Here is a 14,421-nt window from a genome sequence, read left to right on the forward strand (position 1 = left end):
ATACTTACAATGTGTATATATGACTATTTCTGGGTTCGTGTGTGCATATTGAGGGCATAGTTTGGCATAAAGTGTATAGCATGATAACATAACAAATAAATGATCTATTCTCCCTGTAGCATCCAAAGAAGGTAGCTAAAACCAAGTTCAAAAAAGAAATGAGCAGGCATCAAAGGAATATTGCATAAACATATAATTCCTTCAATTCAGAAAATATATTACACAACATTAAAAATGGTGATATTTTATGTTTATGTTTTACTATTTATAAAACTTTGGAGCAACTTATCATATGTTTTCTTACAAAGTAGGCATGGGCATATAAGGAAAACAACACTCAAGGAATTTGAATTTATGTTTAACTTTCTTCCCAAGATGAATTCAAGTGTGGATATAATGAATTTCCCTAAGGCTTCATTGTACAGAGCTCTGTAAAGAAGCTTGATTTACTGAGTCACAATTTTAGTGTTAATTTTCTTTATTTCATGCTCATCATGCTGGCTAGAAGGTAAATTATAATGAATTCTTGGAAAAGGTATATTATATCAGTTAATTGTCTCATGTTTTTTATCCTGAGTTAGTCCTGGCTTTCTATGTATGGTCATATATTGGTCATATATATCATGAGGACATAAATTTATTATCATATCATGGGCTTTTGTGAAGTTCATAGACAGAACCAAGAATGCATTTCTACTTCATTTAAGTCAAATAAAAAGTATATTGCTTTTGGAAGAATCACAAAAAAAAAGTGTAGAGAGAGGATGGAAATAAAGATAATTACTAAATCTCGTATAAGCTCATAACCATTATATAAGTCATTGGGAAATGTTTTAAATCTTTCAGTTGATCTGGTAGTAAAGTAAATATTTGTCCCCACAGATTGCTTTATCTCTAACACAAACATCAAGCAAATTTTATGACAAAATTATTTTTGGTCATGATTTCAAAAGCTTATGTGAATGAGCCTGTGTGAATGAACAAGATCCTTATTATGTGAATTATATCTGTGGTACAGTTTTGTAGAATTATAAAATATCTACAAATTATATGAATAGAATATTTACCTTGAATTAATCTTTCCTAGCAATGGCTTTGTTTTTATGTGGAGATAAATAATGCTTGCTTATTTTTAGAGAATAGATGTGATTTATTCACATTCTAGTATAAATTTTTAGAATCGAAGGTTAATAGAAGAGTTATTTTGCAAAAAATATAGGGCCTATTTTAAAATGCTACAGGCAGTGTGAAAAATCAGTTGCATTTACTACACAGGTACATTTGGCTTCAAATGACACAAATGATAAGGCTATACTTAATCACATTTCCCCTTAAAGTATCCTTTATGTAGTTTAACAAAATAACAAGGAACTACTTTGCTGTCTCTCTATACTTTAAAAATGCTATGTATATGTGTGTGTGTATGCCTCACTGATAAACATTTTAACTCATCAGATTTATTTTTATTGCTGTGTATTTGTCTTTGTCTAGTTACCACACAGACAGATGATAATTTTTCATTGCTTTTTCTGTCTTTTTAGAGTCTTCAACATATCCTTTCCCATTCAGAACTTTTCTTTTTTTCTTAAACTTAGCATATATTCAATTATCTGTATTAATGACTAGAATGAACTATTATATTTTTTTAGAGCACTAGTAATTATCATTGAGGTTACAAAGAAAACACATTCCTGCCTTCAATTTGTTCCCATTTTCTTAGTCTGAGTGTCTTGCTCTTTGATGCTGTTTCCTTTAGAGCAGCGATTTTTAACCTGTGTGCAGCAAGCATTTTTAAAACATGCAATACCTGACTATGTAGTCAGGGCACTGCCCTTTGTTTCCCTTAGATTGTCAAAAAAAGAATGACAACAACCAACACAACAATAGCCATCTGGTATGAATGAATCAAGATTATACCTATGTATTTTATCCAATCGGCAAAAAATATAATGTTTTTGGTGTGCCTCAGAAATTTAGTAATTAGTTTATGAGATTAGAGAGGTTGAAAATTGCTGCTTTAGAGTTTCTTAGTCTGTAGAACTTTCTTCATAATGGATGAATCTGGAAGGATTCATTCTAATACCAGAGTATTGACCACCCACAGCCCACTCAGTGCTACTCCATTTAGCAATTATCCAACATCTTCCAAATGTGTAGGTTCCAAGAGCTCAGAAAACAGAACTTAAATTAATTCTGTGTCTCCTAGAAGTCTTCTGAATGCCATGAAGTGATGCAACAAGCATGTGTCAAATGACATATCTCACAGTTATGTCTAGCTCTTGGTATCACCAAATGGCTTAAACTGAATCGATTAGCTTTATCTTAATTCTCATGATCTTCATAAATGTAAAAATGTAACTTAGTCATGTACCTAAACTGTTGCCAAGACAAAATCAGATAACATGGAAAATATATTTTTTCAAGTTCTCGAAATGAAAAATGAACACACACACACACACACACATACACACACACAAACACACACACACACACACACACACACACACAAATTTTGTCTAAATATTTTACAAACATTTATTTATATTCCTGGTACCTAGGATATGCCCAAATAAGAAATTTTTATATTTGAAAGAATGGTGACTCTCCTGATCTAATTTTAATTGGTTTAGGGAGAACACTTATAAAATAAATGAAATAAGTGGAAGCTGAATTTGAGGGAGGACACTTAGGAACAGAACAGTCAGTTCACTCAGCCATGTGATTATTCCACAGCTTTTAAAATATGGGCACTCATGAGGGTTGAGAAAAATTGCTCTAAGGCAATGCCAAAAATGTATTCATAGAGGATAAGATATCAAAGTTTTGTATATTAGCCCATGAATTATGGTAAATGACACTTGAAAATGTCAATGTATAGAGAGGGATGTTCTATTTAGATTTCTGGAATGAGAATTCACTTTGTGTTTGTCTTTGTCATGGTTACATACCTTATTAAAATAACTCATTGGTTTAATTCAAAGATTCAGAGTACTTTTAAATATATTTGTATTGATTTCAGAGAGGAAGGGAGAGGGAGAGAGAGAGAAACATCAATGATGAGAGAGAATCATTGATCAGCTGCCTCCTGCATGCTCCACACTTGGGGATTGAGCTGGCAACCAGGGTTTATGCCCTGACTGGGAATCGTACTCTGACCTCCTGGTTTATAGGTTGACACTCAACCACTGAGCCATGCAGTCAAGCAAAGATTCAGAATATTATGTTGCATTTATTTTTTCAAATATTTCTATAATGCCAATTTTTCTATATATTTGTTTGAAAGCCTATATCTATTGCCTATTTAAAAATTCAAAATATAAGAAAATTTTAACGAAGACAGTAGATACAGAAATCAGACCATACAATCCATCTGGTAAATATTCTAAGAATTATGAATTCCTATCTTAAATATTTCTGAGTTTATTTTTCATTTATTCTTCTTCATTTGTGTTGTTATAACATTCTTTTTTGCTATTTATATTCCACTTAGTTAAAAAAAAAAAACTTGAGATTTTAAAAACATGTTCCTTGTTATGTTTATTGTTTAAAGCTCTGTAATATCAATATTTAATTATTAATTCAAGAAAGTAAATACAAGTGGAATTTGATTAGTTCAAATCCAATAACTTAATTTCTTGCCAATATAGTAAAGGGTACCTGGCAAAATTTTGCTATCAAATACCACAAAGAATGGATGATACTCAAATCTTTTGTGACAGTAAAGAGAGCACTATTTAGATCATATCTCCCAGTGGATTGTTTTGGATCCATTACCAAGGCTTTTACAAAATGAGACATACTCATGAGGAATTCATATATATTAAGAGTATCAGGCATTGCACTAGGAGTTTTTACATATAGTTGAAGACTTAGAAGTGGCTAGGCAGTTAGGGACGGGACTATGGGGAGAGAAATGTAAAAGGAAAATGCAGCTGAATTCTGCAGGCCTGAGCAGGAACCAGTTCGTCCCACATCCTGTCCCATGTAAAATCACAAGAACAATGGGCCCTGGTCACGGGCTGGACACACAGGGCAGGGAAAATGAATGGGAATCCGGAAATTTAAAATGTATGGATGTTGCTAGGGCCGATGTTTTCAGATCAATCAATGGAAAGTTTGCAGGGCACCTATTAACCCCTAGACAAAGAAACTTCTGCAGCAACCCGCGTGGGTCCCCTCCCTGCAGCAGGGAGATTTTCTGTAATAATACTGCTTTTGCTCATCTCTTTGTCTGTGAACTCTTTCTTTGATTTCTCGAGACAATGAACTTAGACCCGAACAGAAAATCTGTATCATAGTAACTCTTAATCCTCACAATAACATACAAAATAACCACTTAAAGCCTTGCATAGAGGACTGTATTTTAATACCTTCTATTCCCATTACACAATATGCATGTATACACACATACATGATGGAAAGATGAGGAAACTGACTCAAAAAGCATTTGGTTTTCCCAAATCCAGAATTACTAGATTTATTTTTAGTTATTTATTTTTAATCTTTATTGTTGAGAGTATTACAGATGTTCCCTCTTTTTTCCCCCCAATGTCTCCCTCTACCCAGTTCCCGCCCCGCCCCAGGCCTTCATTATCCTATTGTCTATGTTCATAGGTAATGCATAGATGCATATAAGGTCTTTGGTTAATCTCCCACATCCACCTCACTCCTTCCCTCTGAGATTAGTCAGTCTGTTCCATGTTTCCACGCCTCTGATTCTATTTTATTCATTAGATTTCTTGTTCATTTATTTTGATTTTTAGATTCAATTATTGATAGATATGCATTTATTGCCATTTTATTGTTATATTATTGATTTCCTTTCCTTTCCTTTCCTTTCCTTTCCTTTCCTTTCCTTTCCTTTCCTTTCCTTTCCTTTCCTTTCCTTTCCTTTCCTTTCTTTTCTTTTCTTTTCTTCTTTTTCTTCTTCCTCTTACTCTTCTCAAAGAATACCCATCAGCATTTCATGTAATACTGGTTTGGTGGTGATGAACTCCTTTAGCTTTTTCTTGTCTGTGAATCTCTTTATCTGACCTTCAATTCTGAATGATAACTTTGCTGGGTAGAGTAGTCTTGGTTGTAGGTTCTTGCTATTCATCACTTTGAATATTTCTTGCCACTTCCTTCTGGCCTGCAAAGTTTCTGTTGAGAAATCAGCTGACAGTCACATGGGTGCTCCCTTGTAGGTAACTAACTGTTTTTCTCTTGCTACTTTTAAGATTCTTTCTTGGTCTTACACTCTTGGCATTTAGTTATGATGTATCTTGGTGTGGGACTCTTTGGGTTTCTCTTGTTTGGGACTCTCTGGGCTTCCTGGACTCATAAGTCCATTTTTTTCACCAGGTAGGGGAAGTTTTCTGTCATTATTTCTTCAAATAGGTTTTCAATATCTTGGTCTCTCTTCTTATTTTTGCTCTTTTGATTGGGTGTTTTTTGCTTTCTCATATTCCAAATTGTTTATTTGATTCTCAGAGTCTACTGTTGAGTCCCTGTAAATTATTCTTTATTTCAGTTAGTGTATGCTTAAGTTCTGACTGGCCCTTTTACATGTCTTTGACATTTTCACTAAGATCCTTGAAAGTCTCACTAAGTCCCTTGAAGCTCTCATTAAGTCCCTGGAAACTCTCATTAAGATCCTTGAGTAACCTTTTAACTGTTGTTTTGGACATTGTATCCAGTAGTTTGCTTGGTTCCCTTTCTTTCATTTGTGACATGTTTCTTTGTCTCCCAATTTTGGCTGCTTCCCTGTGTTTGTTTCTATGTAATAGGTAGAGCTTCTATGTCTCCTGGAATTGGTAGAGTGCCCTTGTATAGTAGGTATTCTGTAGGGCCCAAAGGCTCAGCTATTCCAGTACCTGAGATGGGCACTCTAGGTGTGCCTCTGTGTGGTCTGTGTGCACAGTCTTGTTGTAGTTGAGCCTTGATTTCTATTGGCATCATTAGGAGAAATTGACCTCCAGGTGAATTGGCTGTGAGGACCAGCTGCATCTACAATGGAAGAACTGCCGTATGTAGCAAGACTTGTTTCAGTGGGGCATTGGTGCTCACTGAGTCTGTCCTTTGAATGTGTCATTTGTGGATATGTAGAATTGTAATCTGGTATTGTCTGAAGCTGTCCACTGGGTGCACTGGTTCTAGGGCCTCCAAGGAGGTAAAATGTCAGCCATTGTCTGGGGCCACACAGCAGGAGCTACAGAGAGATCTGTAGATGGCTTCTACTTGTATTGGATTAGGAAGTGCCCAGGCAAGGCCCAGATGTGAAGCAAGGCAGGCTGGTGTTAGTGCCATGTCTCAGGGCTTCATTGATAGGTTTCCAGCATGCTGTTGCCAGCTGCTTCTTGTTTAAGAGATTTTAGCAAAGTCTGAAGCCTGAGCCAGGACATGCCATTCATATGGAAAAGCAGCTATAAGCAGTTTGGGTGGAGCTACAAATTGGATGCTGTGGGGTCTCAGGGATTCACCACAGCAGAGCACACAGTGTGGGTCATGCTAATGGAAACTCAGATATGGCTGCCAGTCAGCTCTGTGATAGGGGAGGTCCCAGCACAGGAACAATGACCCCTGTGAGAACCCCTTCTGGGAGAAAGCCACCCCCAAGTTCCTGCTCTGATGCCAGAGAGTCCAGTTCCTCCCCATATGTTTCTGCATTCCCCCAAACCTGCTACCTCGTGCTGGAGCTCAGAGTATGTGAGACCATATAAGTTCATTCTAGGGCTCTTTAAGAGGAACACCTGGGACTCCAGTAGCCTCTGTGGTGTCACTCAGCCATAATCCCCACTGAATTTTACAGTCTGAAATTATGGGGACTTCTCTTCCCAGCTCTGCAATTCCGGGCTGGGGGTCTGGGGTGGAGCTGGGACCCCTGCTTCACAGGGGAGGCCTTTGAGCTATCCCTCCCCATTAAAAAATCACCACCCGTGGGTGTTGGACCAGCCCATTCTGTGCCTCTCTCCCTCCTACCAGTCTCAATGTGCTTTTTTCTTTTCTTCTTTAGTTTTTTTTATTGTTTAAAGTATTACAAATAGTAGTACATACGTCTCCTTTATCCCCCATTGTCTTCCCCCCTACCTCCCCTACATCTCAGCACACGCCCCCACCCCACACCGAGTGTCAGTGTCGACTGATTATGCTTATATGTATGTATACAAGTCCTTTGGTTGATCTCTTAACCCCCACAACCCTCCCTTGCATTTCCACTGTAGTTTTACAGTCTGTTCGATGCTTCTTTGTCTCTGTATCTATTTTTGTTCCTCAGTCTATGAAGTTCTTTATATTCCACAAATGAGTGAGATCATGTGATATTTATCTTTCTCTGACTGGCTTATTTTGCGTAGCATAATGCTCGCCAGTTCCATCCTTGCTCTTGCAAATGGTAAGAATTCCTTCTTTTTTACAGCAGCGTAGTATTCCATTGTGTAGATGTACCACAGTTTTTTAATCCACTCATCTGCTGATGGGCACTTAGGCTGTTTCCAAATCTTAGCTATTGTAAATTGTGTTGCTATGACCATAGGGGTGCATATATCCTTTCTGATTGGTGTTTCTGTTTTCTTGGGATATATTCCTAGAAGTGGGATTACTGGGTCAAATGGAAGTTTAATTTTTAGATTTTTGAGGATACTCCATAATGTTCTCCACAGTGGCTTTACCAGTCTGCATTCCCACCAGCAGTGCAAGAGGATTCCTTTTTCTTCACATCCTCTCTAGCACTTGTCCTTTGTTGATTTGTTGATGATAGCCATTCTGACAGGTGTGAAATGGCACCTCATTGTTGTTTTGATTTGCATCTCTGGGATGATTAGTAGGACTTCCACTCAGCCTGATTTCAGGTGGTTCTGGATGATGAGTGTTCTGTATTTTAGTTGTAATTTTGATGTGGTTGATGGAGGAAGTGAGTACTGGCATTTACCTATGCCGTCATCTGGGTACTCACAGAATTATTAAATTTAAATGCAAGTCTTTATAACCTTAAAATCCACACAAACCTCCTTATGTTGCACTCTTGATGTTAGTTTTCAAGGTAAGCATATTTTACTCAGTGTTCATATATAATTATCTAGACTCATGCTATTGATCATGAGTTGAGTCCTAATTGTAAAATAAATACATATTATTAAGATTATGGATTGATGCCTGCAGAAAAAGAGGATAAACTTATCATTTTAAATTATTTGACATATGTTCTAAAGTGGTAGGGCCAAATAGAGTCAAGTTATATCAGTTTTTCTTGAACCTGGTAAAGACCAAGAAAGACAAAAAAAAATGATAATTTCAGAATAATGAAAATCCCTCCTATCTTCTAATCTGTGACACATATTAGCTACTTGATGGAAGATGGATATTAAAATCCTCTGATAACTGATATCATTAAAGAAACTCACATTATCAAGAACAACCAAAGATATACTTTATCAAATTAAATAATTTCTCTTTACCATATATTCTGCTGTACTTTCCATAATTAAAAATCAACATTATATGCCAAGTTTTGCACAGCTAAAATAAAATGACACTATGGAAAAACAATATGGACATTTAAATTACACACAGGTATGTAGGTCATTTTGAATATTCAGCAACTTATATCTTAAAAAGAGAAGTAACAAAATATCCTTACCTTTGAAAATTGTACATTTATCCATTTTGTGAATGTTTTCTTTTGAACATCTTCTCTTTCATCTACAATGGAAAATTTAAAAAAAATTAAGAGTTCATAAGCAATTTTGAATATCATTTATGTTTTATAATTAACTTAATTATTACATATTAGTGTTATTTTATATATATTATTAAATTAATTGATATATGAAATTAAACATGAGTGATGTTGGTATTGGATATTAAAACTAAAATGAAATCTGAAAAATAATTGATATGGTCAATTCCACATTCTTTAAATATTATATAAATGTATTACAGAACAATAGTCTCATCTAAATAAATGAAATATTTATTCTCCTATAATGAGTAGATACTATAGTATAATTAAAAGTCTATTACCTGTAATTTCTTCTGAAAAAGTATTCATGAGGCTTTCCTCTTAACCCTCACACCCAGCCCATGTAGAAATGATTTTTCCCTCCTTTGCAATACCTTCATAGTCTAACATGGGCACCTAGCACAGCCTCCTCCAATTATAGGAGAGGTTTCTTGATCAGCAGCATGACTTAGCTATTCTTGCATCCCTGAACTTAACACATTGTCTGGAAAAATTAATAGCTTAGCAAATATTTGATCAGTAATTATGTGAATGCTTTAAAGAAGGGGGACCTCACAAATCCAAAAATTTTAGTAACTCTTTTCAACTAAAAGTCAGGAAATTTCAACTTAAAATGTAAATGATACTCTTCATGGGTTATATATAAATACTTAAGAGGAAAATCCCCAAGGACTTCTTATACCAAGAGATTAGGGGGGAGGGAAATTATTATTTTTTAAATATATTTTTATTGATTGCAGAAAGGAAGGGAGAGGGAGAGAGAGATAGAAACATTAATGATGAAAGAGAATCATTGATTGGCTGCCTTCTGCATGCCCAGGTATGTGATCTTGGTTCATAGGTCAAAGCTCAACTCAGGTCGGGCAGAGGGGAAAATTATTAAGAATCAACTTCACAGAACTCACACTTCTAAAAATTATTTTTTCTTAAGCTAGAAATTAGTATTGAGTCAAATGGACAGAAAAATAAATGATTTTGATTTATTAAAATGCTTTTTTGAAGCCAAAGCCTATCTTTGAATTACTGTAAATGTAATCATATTAGTCAGTGTTCAATAAATGAGTACATCTGAGAAATATTTAAAATTGAGAGATTTCACATTTTATTTACTTAGGTCAAAAGAAACCTTATTGAAATGTCCTGACAAAATAACCTTATTTGCTCTCATATTATTTTTCAGTAGTAAATCACCATTACTTCATCTAAAACTAAATTATATAAAGAACTAGAGGCCCAGTGCACAAAATTTGTGCACGGGGGGGGGGGGGGAGGGGGTGTGTTTGTGTCCCTCAGCCCAGCCTGCACCCTCTCCAATCTGGGACCCCTCAAGGGATATCCGACTGCCCATTTAGGTCTGGTCCCGGTGGGATCGAGCCTAAATAGGCAGTCCGACATGCCTCTCACAATCCAGGACTGCTGGCTCCCAACCACTCGCCTGCCTGTCTGCCTGATTGTCCCTAACTGCTTCTGCCTGCCAGCCTGATCACCCCCTAACCAGGCCCCTGCAAGCCTGATCGATGCCTAACTGCTCCCCTGCCTGCCCAATTGCCCCTAACTGCTCTCCCTTGCCAGCCTGGTCACCCCTAACTGCCCTCCCCTGCCAGCCTGGTTGCCCCTAACTTTCATTCCCTGCAGGCCTGGTTGCCCTCAACTACCCTCCCCTTAAGGCCTGGTCCCCAACTGCCCTCTCCTGCAGGCCTGGTCCCCCCCAACTGCCTTCCCCTGTAGGACTGGTCCCTCCCAACTGCCCTCACCTGCTGGCCTGATCGCCCACAACTGCCTTCCCCTGCCAGCCATCTTGTGGTGGCCATCTTGTGACCACATGGGGGCGGCCATCTTGTGTGTTGGAGTGATGGTCAATTTGCATATTACCTCTTTATTATATAGGATTGCTTTCCCATGAAAAATGAATCCATGAACTAAGAATATCTGCTTATCTTTAAAGCACATTATTAACCCACTAGTAGCCTGGTGCACGAAATTCGTGCACATTGAAAGGGAATTAATTAGATGAAATATTTTAATATTGCTATTTGCCCTTTCTCTATAATATAAGTGTGAGAGATAAAAGGAAATGAGTACAATGTATATGAAAATAATACATAAATTTATTAATAAGTAAACAATAACAAAATGATATAACAATAACAAACTGATATAACAATAACAAACTCATAATATAAAAACAACATTGATACAAATAATGATTGATAAAGTGATTAAACCTTTATTCTAATATCTCCCTGTATACCACATTAAGAGTAAAAACACTTTCAGAGTGCTTGACTAATTTCCCTTGAGATAAAGTATTTACAACTTTAACTTTAACGTAACATGCTCTTTGAACTCAAGAGAAAGCAACAGCTGTAACTGGTTTGGCTCAGTGGATAGAGCATTGCCCTGTGGACTGAAAGATTCCTGATTCGATTCCGGTCAAGGGCATGTACCTTGGTTGCGGGCACATCCCCTGTAGGAGGTGTGCAGGAGGCAGCTGATTGATATTTCTCTCTCATCGATGTTCCTAACTATCTATTCCTCTCCCTTCTTCTCTGTAAAAAAAAATCAATAAAATATTTTTAAAATACTTTTAAAAAAAGAGAGAAAGCAACATATAACTGACCATGTCCAAAAATGGGTTCAGGTAGGAATATTCCTACTCTGTCTAGAGTTTGTCCTTGTGATTTATTAATAGTCATCACAAATGCTGGCATAATAGGAAAATATCTTCGAATTAATTTAAATGGGTGGCCAGTGTCAGATGGGGACAAATCAATTCTTGGAATCAGAACAATCTCTCCCTCTGCAGATCCTGTTAATATTTCAGCTTTGATAATGTTAGGTCGCAATCTTTTGATAATAAATCTGGTACCATTACAAAGACCCCATTTACTGTTAAGATTTCTCAATAGCATGATGATTGCACCCACTTTCAATTTTAATTTATGACACGGCATTCCAGAAGGAGTAATACTATTAAGAAATTCAATAGGAAAATTTTCCTTTTCAGCATCATCTGTTGAGTCAATGGAATCATCACTCAAATAGGCGTGAAAATCTCCATCAAGTATATCCAAAATTTCTTCATTTAATTTTTGAACATGCTCATTTTTTGAACAAAGAATTGCACGTTTAGATATATTTTAATATTATCTATAGATATACTATTTCCAAAGGTGGCTTTAATAATAGATCCATTAAAAATCATTTCATGGGGAATTTCAATAATATCCATTCCTAAATGAAAACTGCTATCAAGTTTGCCATCTCCAAGTTTTACTAACCATTCACTATTAGCAGAATCCTCTGATCTCATATTTGTTTTAAGAGACAACTGTCTGAAACTTCCCCAAACACTACAGTACTTTAAAACTTATTTGTACTATGGCCAATCATATAGCATGGCAACACAAAAATCCCCTCTGAAAAGAACTTTCCCACCAAATGCAACATTCAAATTAGTGCCAGTGAGAGCTTTATATGTATGGCACGTGTGCGAGTCAAAGTTTATTTTTATATTTCCAGTGCGTCATATGTACCGGTTGGTCGGATGGTTGGACAAATGTCGGTCACTTAGCCTTTTATCTATACAGATTATGAGTCATGATTTTAACTTTTTAAAAAATTATCCTTTAATACCTCCAAAGCACAATGAGTAAGAATCTGAAGGTTTATGTAGCTTCTATTTGGTTTCTAGGACAAAGTTCTTTCCTTTACCCACCATTCACTTCTCTCCTTTTACTCTTGAATGTTAATTCCAACATAATTTTTGTAACACCTCTTGAAAAGGATCCCACCAAGTTTTTGATAGTCCACATGATAAAACTTACAGAAAAATACAGCATGAGACTTTCATTCTCTCACTAGGTTCTTCATATAACTGTAATTCCTCAGCCTCTAAAGAATGAAAAAGGAAAATAAAAGTGCCTTCTCTCATTCCAAGGCCTTTCTCAGTCAGGCAACCACAAAAAGAAAGAATGAGCCTACAATTCATGCCATGTAATCTCTATCAGGCATAATTCAAATCAAATCCCATCATGCAAAGTCTGGGATAATTAAAATGCATAAAAGAACAGTGGTGCCAAAGCCGGTTTGGCTCAGTGGATAGAGCGTTGGCCTGCGGACTGAAGGGTCCCAGGTTCGATTCCGGTCAAGGGCATGTACCTTGGTTGTGGGCACATCCCCAGTGGGGGGTGTGCAGGAGGCAGCTGATCGATGTTTCTCTCTCATTGATGTTTCTAGCTCTCTGTCCCTCTCTCTTCCTCTCTGTGAAAAATCAATAAAATATATTAAAAAAAAAAAAAAAAGACAACAGTGGTGACCTGGGGGAGAACTTATGAAACCCTGTCTCCTGCTTTTGCTGACTATTCTTTTCATTATGCTAGACTCCAAGTCCCTATCGGGGACCTGGTCAGGCGGCTGTGGGTGCTAACCCACGCCACCTGGATCCCTGATCGAGGACCTGGGCAGGCGGCTGCAGGCCTTAACCCACACCGCCTGCCCTGGTCCATGATCAGTGATGGCGGACCTGGGCAGCCGGCTGTGGGCGTTAACCCACGCCGCCTGCCCTGCTCTGAGATCGGTGATTGTGGACCTGGGCAGCCAGCTGCAGGCTTTAACCCACGCTGCCTGCCCTGGTCCATGATCCCTGATAGGGGCTTCGAGTCAGCTACTGCCAGCCGCGGCTGACTCGAAGCCCTTATCCGGGACCTGGTCAGGCAGTTGTAGGCGCTAACCCATGCCAACTGCCCTGGTCCATGATTGGTGATGGCGGGCCTGGTCAGCCGGCTGCAGGCGCTAACCGCCTGCCCCAGTCCACCATCATGGCTTGGATCTCACTGGCATGGGTGCTGCCCTCTCCCCCCGCCATCTTTGCTGGTTTAACGTGTATATTTGCTCCTGATTGGCTGGTGGGCGTGGCTGGTGGGTGTGGCTTATGGGTGTAGTGAAGGTACGGTCAATTTGCATATCACTGTTTTATTAGGTAGGATAAGTAGATACTCTTAAGCAATCTAAGAGATAACAGTGGAGAAATGAACCTAAACTTTTCATAGATGAGAAAATTGTATTTAGCATCACAAAATGCTTTCTTTTTATGTATTAGTGTTACTCCCACAAGCTGCTATATATGTAGTAAAATATCAGCATTATCCATACAATATAGCACAAGTATGAATAAATAAAATAGATAATATTGAAACAGTCACTTTTGGGGGTGAAAAAGACAGGTTTTAGGAAATTCTAGAAATTTTAGAGGACCATGGAAGAAGCACAGGGCTGCAGAGCAGCAGAAGGTATATTTCCATAGAATAGGGCCGCTGAAAAGCTCCAACTGGTACATTTCCATAGAATGAGGGAGCTGGGAACAGCAAAAGGTCTATATTTACAAAATAAAGAGAAGGAAGCCCTTCATCCAGAAGGAGAAAAAGAAAGCCCAAAGGGAATAGGAAAACAATAAGGAAGGGGGGGGAAGTTTCGACCTTTGAGCTCAGGCGTTACTATAGTAACCAGTCTAGGGGAATGGTGACCAATCAGAGGGAATATCAAGGCACCAGGATCTGCAGCGTTTATAAGCTGTAGGGAAAAGAAACTCAGTGGGACCCTTTCCCCCTCCCTATGTGGCAGTCCGTTCTGGGGACTCTTTCCCCCTCTCCACGTGGGAGTTTGTACTTGTTCTTCAATAAATCTCCACCTTTGCTATAGTA

General features: G+C 37.7%; 1 protein-coding gene across 2 annotated transcripts in view; it reads right to left on the reverse strand.

Annotated features, from left to right (window-relative positions):
• Positions 1-14,421, reverse strand: part of DMD (dystrophin) — a 2,362,317-nt gene that overhangs the window by 2,141,688 nt on the left and 206,208 nt on the right. For both annotated transcript variants that reach the window (XM_079764882.1, XM_079764883.1), the window contains exon 2: positions 8,618-8,679. In XM_079764882.1, coding sequence (XP_079621008.1) covers positions 8,618-8,679 — 62 coding nt within the window. The remainder of the gene's footprint in view (positions 1-8,617; positions 8,680-14,421) is intronic.

This window comes from Cnephaeus nilssonii (assembly GCF_951640355.1).
Source record: "Cnephaeus nilssonii genome assembly, chromosome: X".
In the NCBI taxonomy this organism is placed as follows: Eukaryota; Metazoa; Chordata; class Mammalia; order Chiroptera; family Vespertilionidae; genus Cnephaeus; species Cnephaeus nilssonii.